The 21806-nt window shown below is 57.7% G+C and overlaps 1 protein-coding gene across 1 annotated transcript; it reads right to left on the reverse strand.

Moving 5' to 3' along the window:
* Positions 1 to 543: 543 nt before the first annotated feature.
* Positions 544 to 21651, reverse strand: VAMP7 (vesicle associated membrane protein 7). Its single transcript, XM_086469952.1, has 8 exons — positions 21619 to 21651; positions 14357 to 14515; positions 10807 to 10864; positions 10067 to 10204; positions 7233 to 7323; positions 6708 to 6775; positions 1289 to 1381; positions 544 to 644 (listed from the first exon to the last, which is right to left on the reverse strand). The coding sequence occupies exons 2-8, from the start codon at positions 14500 to 14502 to the stop codon at positions 576 to 578; spliced, it is 663 nt and encodes a 220-aa protein (XP_086326078.1). The 5' UTR covers positions 14503 to 14515; positions 21619 to 21651; the 3' UTR covers positions 544 to 575.
* Positions 21652 to 21806: the final 155 nt, after the last annotated feature.

Consider the following 21806-nt stretch of genomic DNA (forward strand, 5'->3'; position numbering starts at 1 on the left):
TCCTACCGGCATCCGCCCGCAGCCTCCAGGTGCTGAACAGAACCGCGCCAGGCCGGCGCGTGGCGAGAGGCACCTGCATCCCCGAGAGTTGTAGGAAGTGGAAATTCCCATCACACCCATCTTGTCCCTCCCCGGTTAGTTTGGCTCAGCCGCTGCCCCCCCCCCCCCCCAAACCGCCCTCCGCCCCCCATCGCGGGCAGGGGGCTGCTGGCAGCACCGTTCTACGCTCCCACGGAAGCGCGAAGCCACACGGGCGAGCGTGCACGGAACCCCCCCGAGCTGGACGTGCCACCCCCCAGCTGAGAAGGTTGTAGTTGGGACAGAAAAAGAAACAAAACAAAACAAAAAAATCCCTTCAAGTAATTTAAACCGGCCCATTCTCGAGGTTACAGCTGCACCGAAGCAGTGACCAGCTGGGCCCGTTTGGGGTGAATAAGGCAAAAAAAGTCTGCAGTCCTGGAGGGATGGAAGAACGAGAAGGTGTCAGTAGTGACAGATGAAGAGTTATGCTGTAGGTTGCTTCTTCACACTCCTGGGATTCTCATCTCCAAGCGACCGGCACCAGCTGCCTCCGCTTACTTCTGCACACAGCTTGGCCACGCCAGCCCGCCGCAGGCAGCCGACAGGATGATGTAGATGATGACCTGGGGGAGAGGGAACGGCCACTTCAGCAGAGAACTGCAACGCCACCACCGTTCAGAGCGCCGCGGGGCCCCCCAAGACACAAGCTTGGCAACCCCAGGTTGGCGAAACCCTCGCGAACTTGGGCAACGGCGCCGCGGGGATGGGGCCCGTCCTCCAGCGAGCCACCGCCGAGGGCCCCGCGGTGCCAAACTCCTCCTCCCACCGAACCTGCCGTTGCGCCCTCGCGCGAGCTGCTGGCGTTGACGACCGGCTGGAGGTACGGCCCGACACAAGCCGCTTCGGAGTGAAGCGACAAGGTACCGACAGGCCTGGGGCCCGAGAAGCCCCCGCAGATAGAGCGGCCACCAGCTCGGTCCCTCAGCTTCCGCCGCCGCGAGCGCTGCCCGTGACAGGCACGTCGAAGCCAGACAGGGTGGTCCAGAAAGCGTCTCCTGTTGCCTCCACCCAGCGGCACACACGGACGGCACGACGCGCCTCTCCCCTCGCCTCAAGACCACCGAGCCACTCGTTTTGCAGCCAAGACCCTCCCGGGCACAGAGCTGAGCACAGCGGGGGGGGGGTCTCACGACAGGAATGGGCTGCTGGCATTTTCCAGGGGCGAAGGCCGACCCAAGAGCTCAAGGTTATTGTGCTCCGTACTCACAATTGCTACGATGATGATGACGATGGTAAGCTTGAGGTTCTTCATACACATGGCTCTGGCAAGGTTCCTGCTGGTAGTTTTGAACGTGACTGACTACAAGGGAAAGTAAATCGGCTCGTTAATTCCCGAACCCGCTGCGAAGGAAGCTGCACCCCCAGAACAACGAGGCTTTTCCCAGCTGCGCCCTCCCTCATGACCCAAACCACTGCGGTTACCCCCTCCAGAGCTGCTCCGCTCCCGCAGTCACACCGATACCAAACTGCACCAAAGGCAGCAAGAGGAAAAAACAAACTCTCCCACGCTCCTGCAGGGGCAAGACAACGCGTGAGAGCAAGCCCAGAACCAGCTCGGGAGAGTTAAGCACGGAACATCACCAGGCCTGCAGGGAGCAGCTGACCTTGGAGCACTTCTGGCTGGGTTCTCGCTTGGCTTCCAACCCTTTGGGACCCGGTTGCTGCCTTTTATGGAAAGTTTGTGGTTGTCCTGTTCCAAATCTCCTCCGTATCCCACACTTCCACCCAGGTTTTGGTCACCAAATGACCTCCAACACCCACCAGGCTGCATCGGCACAACTGTTTTCACACTTTTCCCCCCTGAACGGCTCCTGCAAGGATGCTCCTGCCCGGCGGAAGGCGGCAGCACCCGGCAGCAGCCAACTCGGCAGCACACTCTGCTGGTGATTCCCGGGTTTTCTCCACAAACCACCCCTCAACCCAGGCAGAGCTGCCTCCCTACGAACCCCCCATTTTGACTCGATTCCCGCGCTCAGCCACCAGCCGAACTCGGGGAGCGCTCCTCTCGCTCGCCTGCGCGGTCCCGACGCGTGGCAGCAGGCTGCTGGACACCAACACGCCTCACCTCGGCCCGGAGAGGACAGGCCTACTCTGACCATCATCTTCTGCAGACCCCCCCTCCCAAAAAGGGGCCCTCGCTGCTCTCGCTAGGAGGGTTCTGACACGTTTGGTTCAGTACAACATCCTGGTGGTCGAGGCTCACACGGGAGCGATAGACCACAGTCCATCACTCCGAAGGCTGAGAACTTCAGCCCCAGCCCTCCTCGGGCACTCGCCATCGGGCTGTAAGACGCTCACACTAGAGGTGTGGCCCATTCCTTCATTTTCTGCACCATTTCCCAGAACCAGCGCTCCCTGGAAGAGCTTGCCCAGGAATTCCCCAGCCCCGCTGCTGAAGGAACCCCAGCCCCGCTGCTCAAGGAACCCCAGCCCCGCTGCTCAAGGAACCCCAGCCCCGCTGCTCAAGGAACCCCAGCCCCGCTGCTCAAGGAACCCCAGCCCCGCTGCTCAAGGAACCCCAGCCCCGCTGCTCAAGGAACCCCAGCCCCGCTGCTCAAGGAACCCCAGCCCCGCTGCTCAAGGAACCCCAGCCCCGCTGCTCAAGGAACCCCAGCCCCGCTGCTCAAGGAACCCCAGCCCCGCTGCTCAAGGAACCCCAGCCCCGCTGCTCAAGGAACCCCAGCCCCGCTGCTCAAGGAACCCCAGCCCCGCTGCTCAAGGAACCCCAGCCCCGCTGCTCAAGGAACCCCAGCCCCCTTGCCTAAGGCATTACCTGACCTTAGACGACTTCTTGCCACCACCCGAGGAAGCAGCAAGGTTCAAAACACCCAAGAGCTGGAGGACAATATTCCCTCCTGGGCAAGCTCCAAGCACCTCTGCCCCCTCCCTGGTTGGCAGCTTTGAGATGTTGGGATTTCCCATCGCTCCAGGGCACGAGGGGGTTTCCCGGGCCTCGGGCACAAGAGATGAGGACCAGAAACACCACCGCTGGTGCTGGCAGCCCGCGCACCGGTTGCGGCGAACCGGAGCAAGTTGAAGGTGGGTCTTTAACAGGACGGGGCAGCAGGCAGCTGGTCCCGGGGGGCCGAGCAGCCTCGGATTCAGCAGCCACCCACAAATCCCACCAGCACTGGCTGGATACAGAAGAGATGCTTGGGATACCGTTGTGCTCCGCAAGGAGCTGCGGGGCTGGGATGCGGGGGCTGAAACAGCTGTAAGGGGGCTGAAACAGCTGTAAGGGGGCTGAAACAGCTATAAGGGGGCTGAAACAGCTATAAGGGGGCTGAAACAGCTATAAGGGGGCTGAAACAGCTATAAGGGGGCTGAAACAGCTATAAGGGGGCTGAAACAGCTATAAGGGGGCTGAAACAGCTATAAGGGGGCTGAAACAGCTATAAGGGGGCTGAAACAGCTATAAGGGGGCTGAAACAGCTATAAGGGGGCTGAAACAGCTATAAGGGGGCTGAAACAGCTATAAGGGGGCTGAAACAGCTATAAGGGGGCTGAAACAGCTATAAGGGGGCTGAAACAGCTATAAGGGGGCTGAAACAGCTATAAGGGGGCTGAAACAGCTATAAGGGGGCTGAAACAGCTATAAGGGGGCTGAAACAGCTATAAGGGGGCTGAAACAGCTATAAGGGGGCTGAAACAGCTATAAGGGGGCTGAAACAGCTATAAGGGGGCTGAAACAGCTATAAGGGGGCTGAAACAGCTATAAGGGGGCTGAAACAGCTATAAGGGGGCTGAAACAGCTATAAGGGGGCTGAAACAGCTATAAGGGGGCTGAAACAGCTATAAGGGGGCTGAAACAGCTATAAGGGGGCTGAAACAGCTATAAGGGGGCTGAAACAGCTATAAGGGGGCTGAAACAGCTATAAGGGGGCTGAAACAGCTATAAGGGGGCTGAAACAGCTATAAGGGGGCTGAAACAGCTATAAGGGGGCTGAAACAGCTATAAGGGGGCTGAAACAGCTATAAGGGGGCTGAAACAGCTATAAGGGGGCTGAAACAGCTATAAGGGGGCTGAAACAGCTATAAGGGGGCTGAAACAGCTATAAGGGGGCTGAAACAGCTATAAGGGGGCTGAAACAGCTATAAGGGGGCTGAAACAGCTATAAGGGGGCTGAAACAGCTATAAGGGGGCTGAAACAGCTATAAGGGGGCTGAAACAGCTATAAGGGGGCTGAAACAGCTATAAGGGGGCTGAAACAGCTATAAGGGGGCTGAAACAGCTATAAGGGGGCTGAAACAGCTATAAGGGGGCTGAAACAGCTATAAGGGGGCTGAAACAGCTATAAGGGGGCTGAAACAGCTATAAGGGGGCTGAAACAGCTATAAGGGGGCTGAAACAGCTATAAGGGGGCTGAAACAGCTATAAGGGGGCTGAAACAGCTATAAGGGGGCTGAAACAGCTATAAGGGGGCTGAAACAGCTATAAGGGGGCTGAAACAGCTATAAGGGGGCTGAAACAGCTATAAGGGGGCTGAAACAGCTATAAGGGGGCTGAAACAGCTATAAGGGGGCTGAAACAGCTATAAGGGGGCTGAAACAGCTATAAGGGGGCTGAAACAGCTATAAGGGGGCTGAAACAGCTATAAGGGGGCTGAAACAGCTATAAGGGGGCTGAAACAGCTATAAGGGGGCTGAAACAGCTATAAGGGGGCTGAAACAGCTATAAGGGGGCTGAAACAGCTATAAGGGGGCTGAAACAGCTATAAGGGGGCTGAAACAGCTATAAGGGGGCTGAAACAGCTATAAGGGGGCTGAAACAGCTATAAGGGGGCTGAAACAGCTATAAGGGGGCTGAAACAGCTATAAGGGGGCTGAAACAGCTATAAGGGGGCTGAAACAGCTATAAGGGGGCTGAAACAGCTATAAGGGGGCTGAAACAGCTATAAGGGGGCTGAAACAGCTATAAGGGGGCTGAAACAGCTATAAGGGGGCTGAAACAGCTATAAGGGGGCTGAAACAGCTATAAGGGGGCTGAAACAGCTATAAGGGGGCTGAAACAGCTATAAGGGGGCTGAAACAGCTATAAGGGGGCTGAAACAGCTATAAGGGGGCTGAAACAGCTATAAGGGGGCTGAAACAGCTATAAGGGGGCTGAAACAGCTATAAGGGGGCTGAAACAGCTATAAGGGGGCTGAAACAGCTATAAGGGGGCTGAAACAGCTATAAGGGGGCTGAAACAGCTATAAGGGGGCTGAAACAGCTATAAGGGGGCTGAAACAGCTATAAGGGGGCTGAAACAGCTATAAGGGGGCTGAAACAGCTATAAGGGGGCTGAAACAGCTATAAGGGGGCTGAAACAGCTATAAGGGGGCTGAAACAGCTATAAGGGGGCTAAAACAGCTATAAGGGGGCTGAAACAGCTATAAGGGGGCTGAAACAGCTATAAGGGGGCTGAAACAGCTATAAGGGGGCTGAAACAGCTATAAGGGGGCTGAAACAGCTATAAGGGGGCTGAAACAGCTATAAGGGGGCTGAAACAGCTATAAGGGGGCTGAAACAGCTATAAGGGGGCTGAAACAGCTATAAGGGGGCTGAAACAGCTATAAGGGGGCTGAAACAGCTATAAGGGGGCTGAAACAGCTATAAGGGGGCTGAAACAGCTATAAGGGGGCTGAAACAGCTATAAGGGGGCTGAAACAGCTATAAGGGGGCTGAAACAGCTATAAGGGGGCTGAAACAGCTATAAGGGGGCTGAAACAGCTATAAGGGGGCTGAAACAGCTATAAGGGGGCTGAAACAGCTATAAGGGGGCTGAAACAGCTATAAGGGGGCTGAAACAGCTATAAGGGGGCTGAAACAGCTATAAGGGGGCTGAAACAGCTATAAGGGGGCTGAAACAGCTATAAGGGGGCTGAAACAGCTATAAGGGGGCTGAAACAGCTATAAGGGGGCTGAAACAGCTATAAGGGGGCTGAAACAGCTATAAGGGGGCTGAAACAGCTATAAGGGGGCTGAAACAGCTATAAGGGGGCTGAAACAGCTATAAGGGGGCTGAAACAGCTATAAGGGGGCTGAAACAGCTATAAGGGGGCTGAAACAGCTATAAGGGGGCTGAAACAGCTATAAGGGGGCTGAAACAGCTATAAGGGGGCTGAAACAGCTATAAGGGGGCTGAAACAGCTATAAGGGGGGCTGAAACAGCTATAAGGGGGGCTGAAACAGCTATAAGGGGGGCTGAAACAGCTATAAGGGGGGCTGAAACAGCTATAAGGGGGGCTGAAACAGCTATAAGGGGGGCTGAAACAGCTATAAGGGGGGCTGAAACAGCTATAAGGGGGGCTGAAACAGCTATAAGGGGGGCTGAAACAGCTATAAGGGGGGCTGAAACAGCTATAAGGGGGGCTGAAACAGCTATAAGGGGGGCTGAAACAGCTATAAGGGGGGTGAAACAGCTGTAAGGGGGGTGAAACAGCTGTAAGGGGGGTGAAACAGCTGTAAGGGGGGGGGGGTGTGTGTGTGTCTGACACCGGGAAGGGTTCCCTGTAGATCTCGGTGCTTCAGCACGTGTTCCAGATTGGCTTTAGACGCAGGTCTTCGCCCCCCGCCGCTCCCTGACGAGCCCAACCGATGCAGCCACGCTATTGCCCCGTTTCTAAGCTCTTCCCCAGACTTACCGAATCCACAAGATTCTCCGTTTTATCGATCAGCAACTCCAGCTTCTCTCCTCTTTGCGCCACGAGGTCTGGAGAAAGAGACAAAACCCAACCAAAGAAATAATCCACATCCGGAGGTTGAACCCCAGCGCAAAAAGCTGCTTCCGACACCCGAGCCCAGCTGCGAGCCAGGAGCTCGCGGCCTGTTGGACAGCAAGGACTTCCGAGCCTTTCAGAGGCGGCCAGGCAGCTGAAGGGACAGTCTCGCACCGCACAGGCTACGTTTCGGGACTGACCCGACTCCACTCGGGTCAGTTCCAGTTCTAACCCTCCGTTTGAGGCGGTCAGGCTTGTCAAAACCCAAACCAGAGCCTGACACGCACAAGAGACGGAAGCGACCGAGGAGCGTTTCCCTCCCAGCAGCTGCAGGGGCGCCAGGCACAGACCCAACCCGTCAGGAGAGGCCGCCCCACCGTCAGCTTCGCTCTCGCCAACCCCCCCGGGGGGTTCCCGTCGGGGCCCAGAGGGGCTCGGCGCGCGCCCTACCTATGTTTCGGACCATGATTCCTTTAAGTTCATCGATCTGAGCTTGCGTCTCCGCCACCTGGTCGGTGCCCTTGCTCTCCGAGTGGTATTTCTGTAACAAAGGAACAGTCAGTGAGAGCAGGGACCCTCAAGGGTGCACTTGGGTTCCTTAAGACAAAAAAAAAAAAGAAAAAAAAAAGAAAAGAGAAACTCCTGGTCACTACGGAGCAGCACAGACACAAGGATGAGTTACCAGAGACATTTAGGGGGGGGTCGTAGACCAAAAATCTGTCTCAGCCACCTACACATCACCCGTGCCCACCCGCTCCCGCACTGCCAGGTGCCTGCAACTGCCAGAGCGCCCAGAAATAACACCCCCCCTTTCAAAGTCTGAGCGAGGAAGGGAAGTTTAGCGCCCCTGAGACACGGCTCGCCAACCGCCTGGGCTGCTACCGCTCGTCCCGCTCCCACGCGGCGTTTCGGAGCTGCTCACGAAGGCGACGCGCTCTCGTCACCTTCTCTGCGCCACGAGAAGGGTGGGTGAGCACCAGCGGGGGGTGCCAGCAGCGGCGAGGAGAGGCTGTGACCCGGCCACGCCACGCCGGGGGACGCTGAAGGTGGCCTCACGTTGCCCAACTGCTCTCCCCGCAGAGAGGCTGCGAGCGGCCGGGGGCCGGCCCGCCGTCAGACCCGCCCGGGAGGGCTCCACGTGCCGCCTCCTCGCCACAGCCCGCCGCTCGCCGACGGCGAATCCCTCCGGTGCTCTACAGCGAGCGGGAAAGGGACCCGCCAGACCCCCCTTTCCCCCCCGAGGCGTCCCCAGCGCCGGCAGGGAGCGGGCTCGCCCCCGCAGGAGAGCGCCAAAAGCCACGCCGCGTTGCCAACCCGCGCGCCGCTCCCGTCACCCCTCGCCCTCAATTCCCTTCGGGGGGGGGGGGGACAGGGACTTGGCCCAGCGGCGGCTCCTCAGGTTTGTCCCTCCCCCCGTAAGTCACCGTCACCCAGGGGAACGGGTCTGTGCAGCAAAGCTCGGACAAACGGCTGTTTTCCGCTAAACCCGCGGCCACCGCGCTCCCCTCCAAGACCTCCAAAGGAGACCCTCCAAAGGAGACCCTCCAAAGGAGACCCTCCAAAGGAGACCCTCCAAAGGAGACCCTCCAAAGGAGACCCTCCAAAGGAGACCCTCCAAAGGAGACCCTCCAAAGGAGACCCTCCAAAGGAGACCCTCCAAAGGAGACCCTCCAAAGGAGACCCTCCAAAGGAGACCCTCCAAAGGGGACCCTCCAAAGGGGACCCTCCAAAGGGGACCCTCCAAAGGGGACCCTCCAAAGGGGACCCTCCAAAGGGGACCCTCCAAAGGGGACCCTCCAAAGGGGACCCACCCCAGAGGCCAGGACTGGATCACAACTGCTCTGCTTCACCTCCCCCCCACGGGGCTCTTTTCGTCCGAGGAAGCGTTTGATCTGCAGCGCTTCTGACGGCGCGGAAAGCGCGAGTCTCTAACCCGAGCCGTACCGGACACGGCGCTGGATGCGAGAGCTCCTCTGAGCCTCCTCCTCCTCCTCCTGGCCACGCTATCCGAGCTGGTCACTGGTTTTACTGGCAGCGTGGCCTCCCTTTTCAATATCCCCAGGAGCTACGCTGGAGTTGCAGCGCCATCTCCGACCTGCCATACGATTTCTTCCCCCTCCCCTCAACCTCCCGCCTCAAGTGACAGGGATGACGCAGGTCCCAGCCCTGCTCCCGCACTGGGTGCGGCGTTCCATCGGCGGGGCTCGTCTCAGCAGGTTTTGGAGCTGCCTGAGGACAAGCTCCCTGCCGTCGCTTCGCTGCCAAGAGTCGGTGCCTGGATTTCCACCCATAAGCTAAGGCAGGCAGCTCCTGTCGTGCTTTAGAGGGACGGAAAGGCTGGGATTTTTAGAGGAATATCGACCCCCGCGGCTGCCTGGCTCTTCTGATAAGGTGGTTCATTAAGCTTATCCCAGCCACGAACAGCTCACAGCTCCGCGAGTCATCGCGGCGTTTCAGTCTCCAGATACCAACGCCCGGTGGAGAAGAAAAACCCAGTCCTGCCTCACTGGGAAGTTAATCTTAATTATTATGCCCGATGCATTGGGGGCCACGCTGGCCTTACTATCATTCCCCGCTTTCTACCTGCTGCCTAAGCCAAAGAACAGCTTCCGCAACCAACCACGGGCGACTCTACCTGCCCCCAGTCCCCTCCGCTCCGCACCGAGGGCGCCAGCACCGGCAGCTCCGTTCGCAAACTCCAGCAGAAACTCCGGGGATGGAAACCCTCGGAGCCTCCGTGCAAGCTACTGGGGTTCCCCACCCAGCACTCGACTGGAGTCCAAGCCCACTTTTCTTCCCCCCCTCCCCAAAAGGACGCGGTACCACAAGCAAACAGCCCGTCAGGCTCCAGCGGCGTGCCACTGAGATTGCCAAGAAGGAAGAGGAGAAGCAAGAGGCAGTCATGGACGACCAGGCACTCAAAGTTCTGAAGTTTAGTTTCACAAAACCAGAGTAACGTGTGTCTGTCTTGCTCCTGGCGACAGCAACGGCAGCTTGCACTGCAGGGACAGCCGCGTCTGACACCTCGAGCGTCACCATCAAGATCTAACCCCCACCGCAGCGACCTGGCACAGACAGTTAACGCATCACTACTAACCCCGACCCCTTTTTACCACCGAAGCGGTGAAGCAGCCCAGCTGGCAGGGTAAGCGTGGGGAGAACAGCCAACTCCCCTGGCTCTTCACCCGGACTCAGCACGGGGCTTCAGTTCCGAGCGAGGCAACGCAAGGAGAAATTCTGGGGAGAAGTTTGGGGAAACCCCCCCCTTTAGCACCAGCTCTCACCAGCTGCGCAGCTAAGACACTCGAGAACTCGCTGTTCATGGCGTAGGGAAGGGCTGTCTGTGCTCTTGAGCCGTACGTGGTCTGAAACCTCTTCTTGATTTCGTTCAGGAAGTTGAAGGCCCTGGATCGTTCGAAGTCCTGGAAGGAAGAGAGCAGACCACGTCCACAAGTCAGGAATATCGACACGGACGGGGCACGTAGCCAGCTGCAGAGAAACCACGATTACCAGATCCTAAGAGGCGTGCTGGACCTAACCCTGCGGGACTGGACCGGCTCTCGGGGGTCGGAGCAGCAGCCAGGCTGCAGCCTCCGCTCCCTGGGCACCGGCAGCAGACTGTCCTGGGGTTCTAGTTCTGTGCCTGGTACCTTTTCCCAGTGAGAGAGGGGTTTGTTTTTTTTTTTTTACTTCATCACTTCCAGAACTGAGGAGTATGATGCACGTTTCACTGACAAAGGCGAGCCTCTACACCCAGATCCCGCTGCACTCGGGCTGCTAAGAGAGAAACTAGGCAAAACCCAGGACTTGGCCTCAAAACTAACTGATCCCGTGCGTTCGAGTCCCAGGTTTGGACTCCAGAGCTGTAGCTGGTGTGACTCGGAACACAAGCACTAGCTCCCACGGGGGGAGAACAAGGCACCTCAGATGAGCCCCCGCTACTGATTTGCTCTGACATCCAGACACAAAAAGCCAAAACCCACAAAGGGCCCGTCCGTGCCAGGGCTGCAGCCAAAATACTTACGTCATCTGTGATGCAGAGGTATATAATCCTGTCTTGGCAAATGTAATGGAACAGGTAACTGCAGAGAAGAAAAAAAGGAAAGGAAAAAAAAGGTCATTTGGAGCTGCCACAGGACTAACCTTCTAGAAGGCACTACTGCCGGCGGGGCCTTCAGAGGCTGCACAAGTAGAGGAGCAAATCCCAGTTAGGCCGCAGGAGCTCACACAGACGCCAGCATCCCCCAGGCACCTTTGTTCAGGGAAGCACTTCCACTCCTGTAAGCTGCACGGCATCAGGGACCACCGACACGGTAAAGAATCACTGCCCCCCACGTACTTCACAGCGCTCCACGCTCGGCAACAACTCTGAGGGGCGTTCAGTTGCCCACAGCTTCAGTCCCACGTTCTTCCAGCTACTCACCCGTAAAAACACAACCGTGACAGGTTACCCAGGGGCAAGACCTAGGTCTAATCCCAACCAACGTGCACACAAGCACCCGCACACCAGTCCACGCGTCCAAGAGCTGCGGTTAACCGGAGCGACCAGAAAGGGAACGGCCGAGGGAAGCGCGCCGGTGCAGCGACGTCCTGCTTCAGCCTGGTTTCCACGGCCGCTGGCCTGCGCTGCCTTCGGGTTTCGTCGCAAAGGCTGAGAGACCAAAGCAACCACGGCAGAAAGCGAGAGCGAGACAGAACAATCGCCAGGGTAAAAACCAAGCCGGCATGACGGGGCTGGGTCAGTCACGTGAAGATGCCTTTGGGGGTGCTGAGGGAGCACAGATGGGCGTGAAACACAGCCCTCAGTACCCTGAAAAACTTCATTTAATGCGCACACCCCTTCCAAGCGGCGTCTGCCTGTCGAAATCAAATGAAGCTGCCGGTTTAGGCCCACCAGAACAAACCAAACCACCTTGGGTCGTACACAACCAGACCCAAAGCAGAACCGACGGGAGCGTTCGAGGTCTGGCTTTAGCTGCTGCCTTCTTATTACATTGCCCCCCCCCCCCCCCCCGCCCCATTTGGTGCTCCGTTCTGCTGAGGAGCACAGCAGGACAAAACGGGAAGAGAGCTGCAAAAAGGTCACCAGAATGCCTTTTTTTTTTCCCCCTCCAATTAAAAACTCGACGTATCCTTTCACTTTGACATTTGTGATTTCCCCAAAGTTTCCCCGTGGACCCTCGTACGAGCTCCAGAACAGAAGTCAACGCGGGCGCTGCACGGCAGTTGCCCGGCACAGCTCGAAGGGCACAGCCCAGCGGCTTTCAAACTCGGGGTCGGTGTTAGATTAACAAGATGACACTGAAAGAAGCTTTAGGGGTGGACTAGAAGGATAGTTTTCTGCCTTGAAGGTCTGTTCTTACGAAAAAACAAACAAAACACGGGAAGAGGACGTGCATATCCGCAACTACTGCCCCTCTTCCCTGGCAGGAGGGAGGTAAAGCTTGCCTGGTACTACCTTGGGGGCTCCTCAGTGACTTCTAGAAGAATCTTAACAGCAGAGACAGAATAACCCCAAGAACCCCTGCTGCTAGAGGGCCGGTTTTCCTTGGAGATTACAGAAGGAAACACACAAGTTCTTCTTAAAAACAAAAATAACTCATTAAACGAGCTCAAGAAGTTCAAACAAAGTTAAGAAAATGTCAAGTTTCACCCCCCGCCCCGTTTCAGAAGAGAAACGATCCTGGACAGAGAGGTAACGGAGCAGTTTTCTAGCCTATGGGCAGGACAGAAGGATCCCTGAAGCCCTACAGATAGAAAGAACAGGCCCCTGGGCTCGCTCAGCTTCCCAGCTTTCATGTTGTGCCCAGTTACCATGGTCAAGCAAAAAGAAAAAAAAAAAAAAAAAAAGAGGCTGTTGTGTGTCTCTGCAAAGCCCAACCCTTGCTCGCCGGCTGGAGGAAGAAGCTGCCAGCTCCAAGCACGTGTGTGTGTGTGAAAACATTCAATCCCCTCCAACCAGATGGCTGGGAACTCTTCCTTCCCCTCCCCTAGAGGGAAGGCAGGGCTGGCAGATTCTGACCCAAATCACAATAAAAAAGAGCCAATCTGAGATTTGTCAGAAGAGACAAACTCCAGCAGAGGAGACACGGGCAGAGCTCGGCGCCCAGAGCTGCAGAAGGGCACCTGTGTGTGTTTGAAGAGCACGATGCAAAACCAACGACAAACTGCAGTCATCTCCTGCCACGTTTGTTAAAGCCTCGTTAAGGAAACGGTCAGTAACGAGCAAAACATTGTCCCCTGCACAGCATGCCTTGCAAGGGTGGATGCATTGGTTACCTGTCTCTTAGTGCTCCCCAACAAAGCAAACCAGTCTCTGCCACAAGCGACAAAAACGCACTACGGCACTCCTAAAACTCAGCTTTGTAGTTGGTTGAACTCGAGGCAAAGCTAAAACAAAAGGAAATAAACCCTTAAGAATTCAGAACGGCTTTAACACGACAGCTTGGGCGATCTCGAGCACCCAGCCACACGTGTGCCAACTCCAACGCCAGCTGAAGCGGGCTCCAACGCTTCCAAACTCGTTTTCCCCACGGTTTGTTCTTCAGTTGGCCCACCAGCACGCCGACTGACCTACCCCACACGGGCAGTAACTCTGCACAGTCCCAGGCGACAGAGCACCCAACCCCTCCGCTCTACCACCAACCACCGAGGGCTGTTCAGAGGCTGGTACAACCCTGGGGAAAAAATAAAAATCCTCCCGTCCCCCAGGCTGGGGTTGTGGTGGCTCAGGAGGACTCTACAACACCTGCCAGCACGGCTTGTCTTAAAGCCACCCGGCTCCCCAAGCCGCCTGAGAAGGGCGAGGGTTTTACCTAAAGCCACTTCCAAGCCTCAGGAAAGCCAACCAAGGGGCCCCCACCAGGCCAACCAAGGGGCCCCCACCAGGCCAACCAAGGGGCCCCCACCAGGCCAACCAAGAGGCCCCCACCAGGCCAACCAAGAGGCCCCCACCAGGCCAACCAAGAGGCCCCCACCAGGCCAACCAAGGGGCCCCCACCAGGCCAACCAAGGGGCCCCCACCAGGCCAACCAAGGGGCCCCCACCAGGCCAACCAAGGGGCCCCCACCAGGCCAACCAAGGGGCCCCCACCAGGCCAACCAAGGGGCCCCCACCAGGCCAACCAAGGGGCCCCCACCAGGCCAACCAAGGGGCCCCCACCAGGCCAACCAAGGGGCCCCCACCAGGCCAACCAAGGGGCCCCCACCAGGCCAACCAAGGGGCCCCCACCAGGCCAACCAAGGGGCCCCCCCCAGGCCAACCAAGAGGCCCCCCCCAGGCCAACCAAGAGCCTCCACACGGTTTGATACCCACAGCCGAGCACCCTCCAGCTCACTTTGGAGTTGTGTAAAAACAGAAAACTTGATTTCCCATCAAGGGCCTTGGTACTTCTTGCTTAAGCTAAATTCAATTCCTGGTTATGCGGTGACGTTCTGGGGAACAAAGTCATTATTGAGCTGATCGCACGTTCAATCAGCGCTACCGCCGCCCCCAAGCAGGGGTTTGGCCGCCCTCCTTTCACCCCTCCCCTCCTGCACGTCCCCTCCCTCGCCCAGAGGAGCAGCGCTACTCACCTCCCATGCGAATAGGTCAGTTTGTTGTTTTCAGACGGTATTTTCGCCAGGATCTGCTCCGTCACCTCCAGGAAGTTCCCTCCGCACCAGGCATGTTTGGCGAGGATGGTCGTGCCCCTCGCCACGACAGCGAAGAGGATAGCCATGGCTTCACCCTGCCTGGGAGGAAAAACATCGCAAGGCTGAGACTCGCGGTCTCTGGCGGAGAGAGCGCCGTAATCTTAACGGTATTCTCAGCCCTCAGCACAAGGGGAGGGAGGCACAAGCTCGTTCAACACCCTGACAGGACACACTTATCAGCGAGCTGCTCTCATTTCCCCTTTCAGGGTCTGTTCAGAACGACACCACGACTGCAAGAACCTCTAGGAGGTTTTTCTCCCTGCACGCTGCCCTGCAGTCACTGACCCCATCACACATTTTGCCTCCTGTGGTTCCACCGAGATTTCCATCTGTTAGCACTTTTATTTTTTCCCCTCTTCAGCCGACCCTTAAGGTTTTTTTCTTGCCTGTTCTCGCAAACCCTGCCTGCGAGCAGCAAGCCCCAGCTCAGAAAGGAAGTGACTGCCTCGCAGCTCTGTTCACAGCAGCTCATTATACAGACCAGGCCCCCCGTCCCCAACACATGACTGGTTCGGGGTGAGGCCTCGGCTTCGACTGCCCTCACCCCGAGGTAGAAACGCTGCCGCCGGCTCCGAGTCACACCCCACACGTCTCCTCTCAAGGGTCTGGAGACCCTCACTGAGCGTGCAGGGCCCCAAGCCTGCTGTAGAAGCACGAGACCTGCGCTTCTCGAAGCGAGGCGGCGCGTTTGCGCAGCGATTATCCTCGCCCCTTCCACGAGCCAACGCTCTCGCACACGTAGCAAAGTGGACAGGCTGCAGCGTGCCAGTGTCGGAGGGCCAGACTCCTGTGAAGTCTCCCGGCGCTGGAAAAACACGCCTGCTGTCATATAAAGGGATACACTTAATCAGCTCAAGTATCATTACATTAATCTACTGACAGACCCGAGATTTAACATGTGAAACCACATGTCGGACCACAGCTCTGACAGCTGCTCAGCTGATCCGGTACATCCATAAGCCTCTTTTCTGCTTAGGAAAGCCTTAGGAAGACTTTTGACCCTGCAAACCCCCAAAATCTTATTTTTCACTTTGCACTTGACTGCCCCCATGTTGTCTGCCTTGTTCTGGGTCTACGAACGTTTGCTGCTTCAGAAAGTGCCGTTAGTTAGAGGAGACTTCACTGAAAAGTTAAAGCACTAAAACAGAACCAGTTCTGGTTGAGCCCGAACCAGGACAGGCTGGAAAGAGCTCACATCTCCCTCGGAGCTCGGAGACCTCTTGAGAAAGAGGTACCGAGGCAGAGCAGCAGTGCTTCACCGTCAGCATCCGAAGGCCACAGGCAGAAAGACTTGACACAGGCTATGCCCAGCCAGACCTTCCACCCCTCCGGCACCGACTGAAGTGACCCATCGATCTCTTCTCCACCGGGGGTCGGTCCCACCGAGCCCTGCGCAGACCCATCTGCCCCGAAGAGCTGGCGCCTTCCCGCGAACCGACGCGCAGACGACCACGGCAGCAGCGGAAGAAGCGGCGGAGGAACACAGAGCTGTTAACGAGGCCGTGAAGGCGAGATCCAACCCCTGCCCCGCTCCTTTGTCAGGCGGAGCTTGACAGATTCACGGCCAGCAACAGTCAGGTCATCCCCCAAACCTGCCACGGGTCTGAGAGCTCAACACCGGGGCAGAAAAAAAGGACAAACTCGTGGGTTTATTCAGGGAATGGACTCCACGGCTAAGCCACAGCCACCGGGGAGCACCGAGGTGTTCAGAGCCAGCACTGCCGAAGGGCACAGAGGGCAAAGGATGAGTTTGACAAGGGGCCACGGCAAGCAGAGAGGGAAGCAGAGCAGGAAGAGGCCTCAAAGGACGCTGCTTCGGAGCGAAGCACGCGGCCAAGTGCACTCTAGAAAACCTGAGCGGGTCCATGGTGCCAGTAACGGGGACGGGAGAACACTCCAGGCTCAGCCTCACGCCGGGTGAGCTGCTCGCCTTTGCTCCTCCTGACCGGGAGCACCACAGAAGGGCCCCCGTAACCGAAGGGGGGAGGCAGCACCAGCGCACTCAGCAGCAGCTCCCCCGAACGCTGCTCTCCCCGACCTGCTTTCGCTTCCTCCTGGCACTCCTCCGACCCGCACACGTGCCCCTTCGTCCCTGCCGAGGGCGGGGGGAAGCCCCCTGCGCCGCTCTGCCGCTTCTTTCCCTGTCTCAGGGCCAGACCTGTTCTCAGAACAAAGGCAACGTGTGGTATTCACCTGCTGCCCTTCGCCCTTCTGCCTCATCCTCACCGCCTGCGTCCCAGTACTCACCACTCGTTTCCCACCCACCGCTTCTGGGGGCCAACCTCACCCGGACACGGCTCAGGGGGTTCAACAACAGGATTTCTATCCAGCTGCCACGCTTGCACAAAGCCTGGCAGGGAGAAAGGAGGTGAAGGGTGCCCAGACCAGCAGAGCCCCTTTCACTGCCAGGGAAGGAACTGGGGTTTGCAAACAGCTGTTCCCCTGCCTTGCCCCCTTCCCGTTCAGGCTGGAGCAACCAAGCTCCAGCTCATTCAAAGACGTCGGTACAAAGAGGTGACAAACAGCCAGGGTTGGGGTTGTTTCCTCCTGCAGTCACTGGCTTGCAGGCTCACAACTGCACCCTAACATCAGGCCTGTCAGCACTACAGGAAAAAAAAAAACACCACAAATTCTTTTCTATCAAAGAGGAGACGGTCTTTAAAGGTAAGGACAGGTTGTGCTTATTACACTCAATGAAGCAACGTCAATGTCCACGCAAAGATGATCATGGAAGTTACAGAATACGGGAAAGCAAGGGTAACGGTTCTTCCCCTCACACATTTCCTAAGGAAACTCCTCAGCACAAAGATACCCAAGGAGAAAGGCTATAAAGCAGAGGAGAAAGTCGTGATTGCTCGCTCTCTGCAAGATGAAAAGACAGTTCAAGAACAGGTGCCAGCAGAAGGAAGCAGCTCTTCACACAACGTGCCCACGTCGCGAAAGAGCTCACGGGAGTTCAGAAAGTAATTGGTAAGTTCATGGAGGGGAAAAAGTGTTTAGGTTGAAGGCACTCACTGGAGCCCAAGAGTTTATCGGGAGTTTCTTCTGTTCTCCCACTCTTCCCCAGGCATCCCAGCACAGCCAGACCCACCTTCGGTCTGACTCGACACAGCCATACTGGGAATCGCTTACTCCACAGAAATTCAGGATTTTTAATTTTTTTTTTCCTGGGAGAAATAACTATGAAGAGCAAGTAATGCCTTCGAGCAGCAAAGCAGGAGTTCTGCCAAGCCAGGTCCACGGCCCAGCCCCGTCGAGGCTGTGCCTCTCACGGTACTTGAGCTGTGGGGCTGCTCTTGCTCACCACTTTGTTATACAAAGCCCTACCAAGTTCCCAGCGCTCCCAGTTTGGAGCAAACGCCTTGGAGTTGACAGCCGCGCTTCCAAGGCATCCCATCATCTCTCGCAACCCCTGAACTGCCAGGAACACCACGCGACAAGCGGAGCGCCGAGCCGCTTGCAAAGCCTCTTCGAAGCCCGACCGCAACCTTCTCCCTCCAGCATCGCCGCACCAGCCCGCCAGATCGCAGCTGGCTCAGAGTTTGAGAGCTGCCCCGCTCCAGAAAAAAATCGAAATGTCCTCGGAGGAGCAGCCCCCCTGCCCCAGACCCCTTGGGGGTGCTGCCAGCACCGAGCCCTCTCACACCTTGCCACAGCAGACTGACGCGGCCAACCCAGCAGAACTGGCTTTTTTTTTTTTTTTTTTTAATCTTTTAAGCAAGCCTTCAATTGCTGCATCAACCACATGTTGATTGCATCTGAGCAGGAAAAGGAGTCACAGATTCCAGCGATATTTTGCTGCCTCTGACCTTAAAAAGCGGCCGTCGGCTCCTCAAAGCGCAGCGCTACACACAGACGCAAGCCTGCGGGTCACACGGCGAGGCTCCTGCGCTCCAAGACTCGCCCACCTCTAGCGAAACCCAAGTTACTAACCACAAGTACCCCCTCCACGGACCGGGAGAGGCCAAAAGCTTTCGCCTGACGCTCACAACATCACGTAAAATAGGAGTATGGGGACATGGCATTGAGCAGAAGTCGGGATTACTCAGAGCTACACCACACAGCAACGAGTAACTCCTTGGAACCTTCCTGCAGGAGCCACCACCTCCACCTGAAGAAGCTGAAGCAGAGGCCAAGCAAAAACACAGACCCAACGTGTTTACAGACAAAAGTGAAGCAAACCTAAACCTTGGATAACTGGAGTTAAACACTTACCGGGCCAGAGACAAGGGCAGCTGATTCCGACCTTGTAAAAAAGAAATGATTAACCACCACGTCACTGTCCCCGGTTTCTCCTGATTAAAGGGACAGCAGCTCGCTCCAGGGCTACGGAGAGAGCGCAAAGAGCTTCCCAGCAAAAAAGTAATACCTTAATTAAAAAAAATTAATAAATATTCCGCTCTCCAGTCTTTCACAAGCGATTCTCGACAAGCTCGGGCTCAGCCCCCGTCCTACACCTCAGCTTTGACTGATTTAGCCAGAAGGCGCAGACTACACAACCCGCACTGGGTTCCGTTTTCTGCTCAACCCCTGCCCTGGCCAGGTGCTGCCAAGCCCGGCTGGCCTCACGAGGAGGAACGGCTGAGCAGCGCAAGTCAAGGAATTTGGGAACGGTTACGGCAGCGCACCGATCCGCAGCGCCGCTGAGTACGCCCAGAGGAGTTCGTTACGCAGCCGCGTCCCTTCAGGGCCACCGAGACCCGCTCGTCCGCAGCGTTTCGGCTCCGTCCGGCAACGGAGCCAGAGCTGTCGGCGCGGGGTGCCCCACCAGGAGCACACGCACACCACTAAGCCTCTTGAGCCATCAGGTGACTGTCGGAGTGTCGAGAAACCAACCTCTTCAGGTCGCAGCCGCTCGATGAACCGACATAAAGGAGCAGCTGTAAAAGCAAAACCATCCGCAAACCCTCCCCCCGCCACACGCACAGGGGGAGATCAGGAGCCTGCGAGGCAGCAGCTCCCCTCAGAGCTCCCCGCGGACACCTTGCTCCCCGGAGCAGGACAACTCCGGGTTCCAACCGAGGATTACAAGTTCAGGCAACTCCTAGAAGTCTCCGTTCTTCTGATACCGGCTGTTTGCAGAACTCACGTCAGGGAGGCGAGAGCTCAGAGGTACCACAGGCGACGCCCGCCGGCGCCGGAGGGTCCCACAGTCCCGGGAAGTCAACTCGCCCAATTCACCGTCCTCAGCCCCGCAGGCTGCAGCGACGCCTGCCCCCAGCTTCGAGCAGAACGGATTAATCCAAGTAAAACAGATCAACAAAGAGCATATTCCTCTCCATAAGCAGCTCCGTAAAACTCCTGTATTACTTTTGTTAGTAACACGAATTATTAAAACTGCTAGAGAACGTCTCTCCTCAGGAGTTACAAGAGAGTCAGGAATTAAATCTGTTAAAATCAACTTTGTAAAACGTAGAGATCACAACTGTTTTCTATCTAAACTTACAATACTGAATGGTGTCCTGGTTTGAGCTAAACCAGAACTAATTCTGCCCAGTGATTTTACTTTGCTAAGTAACTGCACTTTCTGGAAGTAGCCAAGACCAAACCTTCCTGAGAGAAAAAAGCCTCCCTCGGAGACACCAGGTCGGCCTTGCGCGGGGAAGGCTCCGAACCAGGAAGGCAAGGGGGAAGGGGCTGCGTTCCTCAGCCACCCAGAAACCCCCACGGCTCCAGGGAGCTCCTTCAGCAGCACTTGGCAGCTAACGGGGGGGGGGGGGGCGGGGAAGCCCGACGGTGAGTCGGGTATCGCACCGACCGTTCCCTCGTTGCGAGCCCCGCTGCGAGCCGCTGCTGCCTGTGGGGTCTCTCCCGGCACGTGACAGAAGGGCACAGAAAGACCTGCAGCGCCTCGAAGGGCGTCAGAAACGCAGGTTCACTCCCCAACGTGATGTTCAAGGCATCAGGAGGGATGATTTATCGTTCCCCAGCGAGGCACAAAACAACTTGTTGGCTGCTCTGCCTTCACTGAAGACCTGGCATGAACTATGGGGCGGCAGGGAGCACCGCTGGGGCAAAAAGGGAACCCAGAAAGCTGCACCCAGAAAGCTGCACCCACCCTCTACCAGCAGAACGGCCCTTGCCAGCCGAGGGGGACTCGTCAGTCCTCCTCCTTGACCAGAAGGTTCACACCCCGCTGCCGACGAGCGCTGGAGGAGGTGACTGCCTGCATTTCCAGAAACCCTCTCTCCCCAAAGCAAGGGGCACCACGTTATTGCTGGCTTTAACCACGAACCAAGCGCGGGTGTCGCAACCCTGCCAAGCTGCAAACTGCCTGGCTGCAAGAAGGAGATCGTTTGAAGCAGGGTGACTTCAGCAGAAAGCGGCCCAGAATTCCCTTTAACCCTTCCTGGGCAACTGCAAGTTACGATTTCTTTCAAGGACGGTCCAGCGTTAAGCCCTGTAGCTCATTTGAAGCCTGAGGAGCAAAACATTGGTGCACTGACTTCGGAGAAGCTCGGCTTCCCCTCCGCCTGCCCAGCTCGCTGCGGGTACGGCTGCTCCAGCGCCCTGGCGGCGAATCGCTGGGTCACGTCAATCCGGTTTCTCTCCAGGCCCATCGCCCTCGCTGGAAGCCAGCGTAACGTGTGGTAGAAGAGGAGTGAAACAGAACGGGGTGGCTACTAAGAGCCGTCTAGAGGCAACGCGCACACCCGGAGCTGCTCCCTCACGGCACCCCCCTCCCCGCCCCAGGCACAACCGCCGTTATTTACCGCCCCCCCCCCCCCCCCCATCTTTCAAACTCACCGAGTGACACCAGCAACACCCCGCCCCGGGGTTCCCCGCAGCACAACCACCGCCCTTCTCCCGCCACGCACCCCACCGACCCGCTTCCCAAGCTCCCAACCCGCCCCCCCCGCTGATACCGGCCGAGGCCTCTGACCACCGGCCCGAGGAGCGGCCCACCCCCGCGGGCCGAGGCCGCCCAGCCAGCCACCTCCGCTTCCCCGCCGCGCACACCGCAACGGCTCCCGGCCTTGCGGGCCCAGCCCCACCGCCCGCCGGCCCAGTCGCTTCGGCCCGGGCCCGCTGCGGCCTGCCGCCCCCCGGAGGGGGGGGGGTGGATGACGACGGGGACACCGGAGACAGAACCGCTCGCTGGCGCGCAACCACCTCCCGAAGGGCCCGGCCGCCCCACTCACCGGGCAGGAAGGAGCGGTCGCAGGGGGCCGCCGCCCGCCGCGCTCCTTAACGCCCCCCCCCCCTTCCTCCTCCGCCGCCGGTACCGGGCCGCCGCGACGCGCTTCCGGCGGGAGGCAGTGCCGCGGGGGCTGCTGGGAGCTGTAGTCGCGCCGTAGCCGCCGCGCGGGGGCTGGCGGGAGTCGTAGTC

Source organism: Leptosomus discolor, chromosome 9 (genome assembly GCF_034619465.1).
Source record: "Leptosomus discolor isolate bLepDis1 chromosome 9, bLepDis1.hap2, whole genome shotgun sequence".
Classification (NCBI taxonomy): domain Eukaryota; kingdom Metazoa; phylum Chordata; class Aves; order Leptosomiformes; family Leptosomidae; genus Leptosomus; species Leptosomus discolor.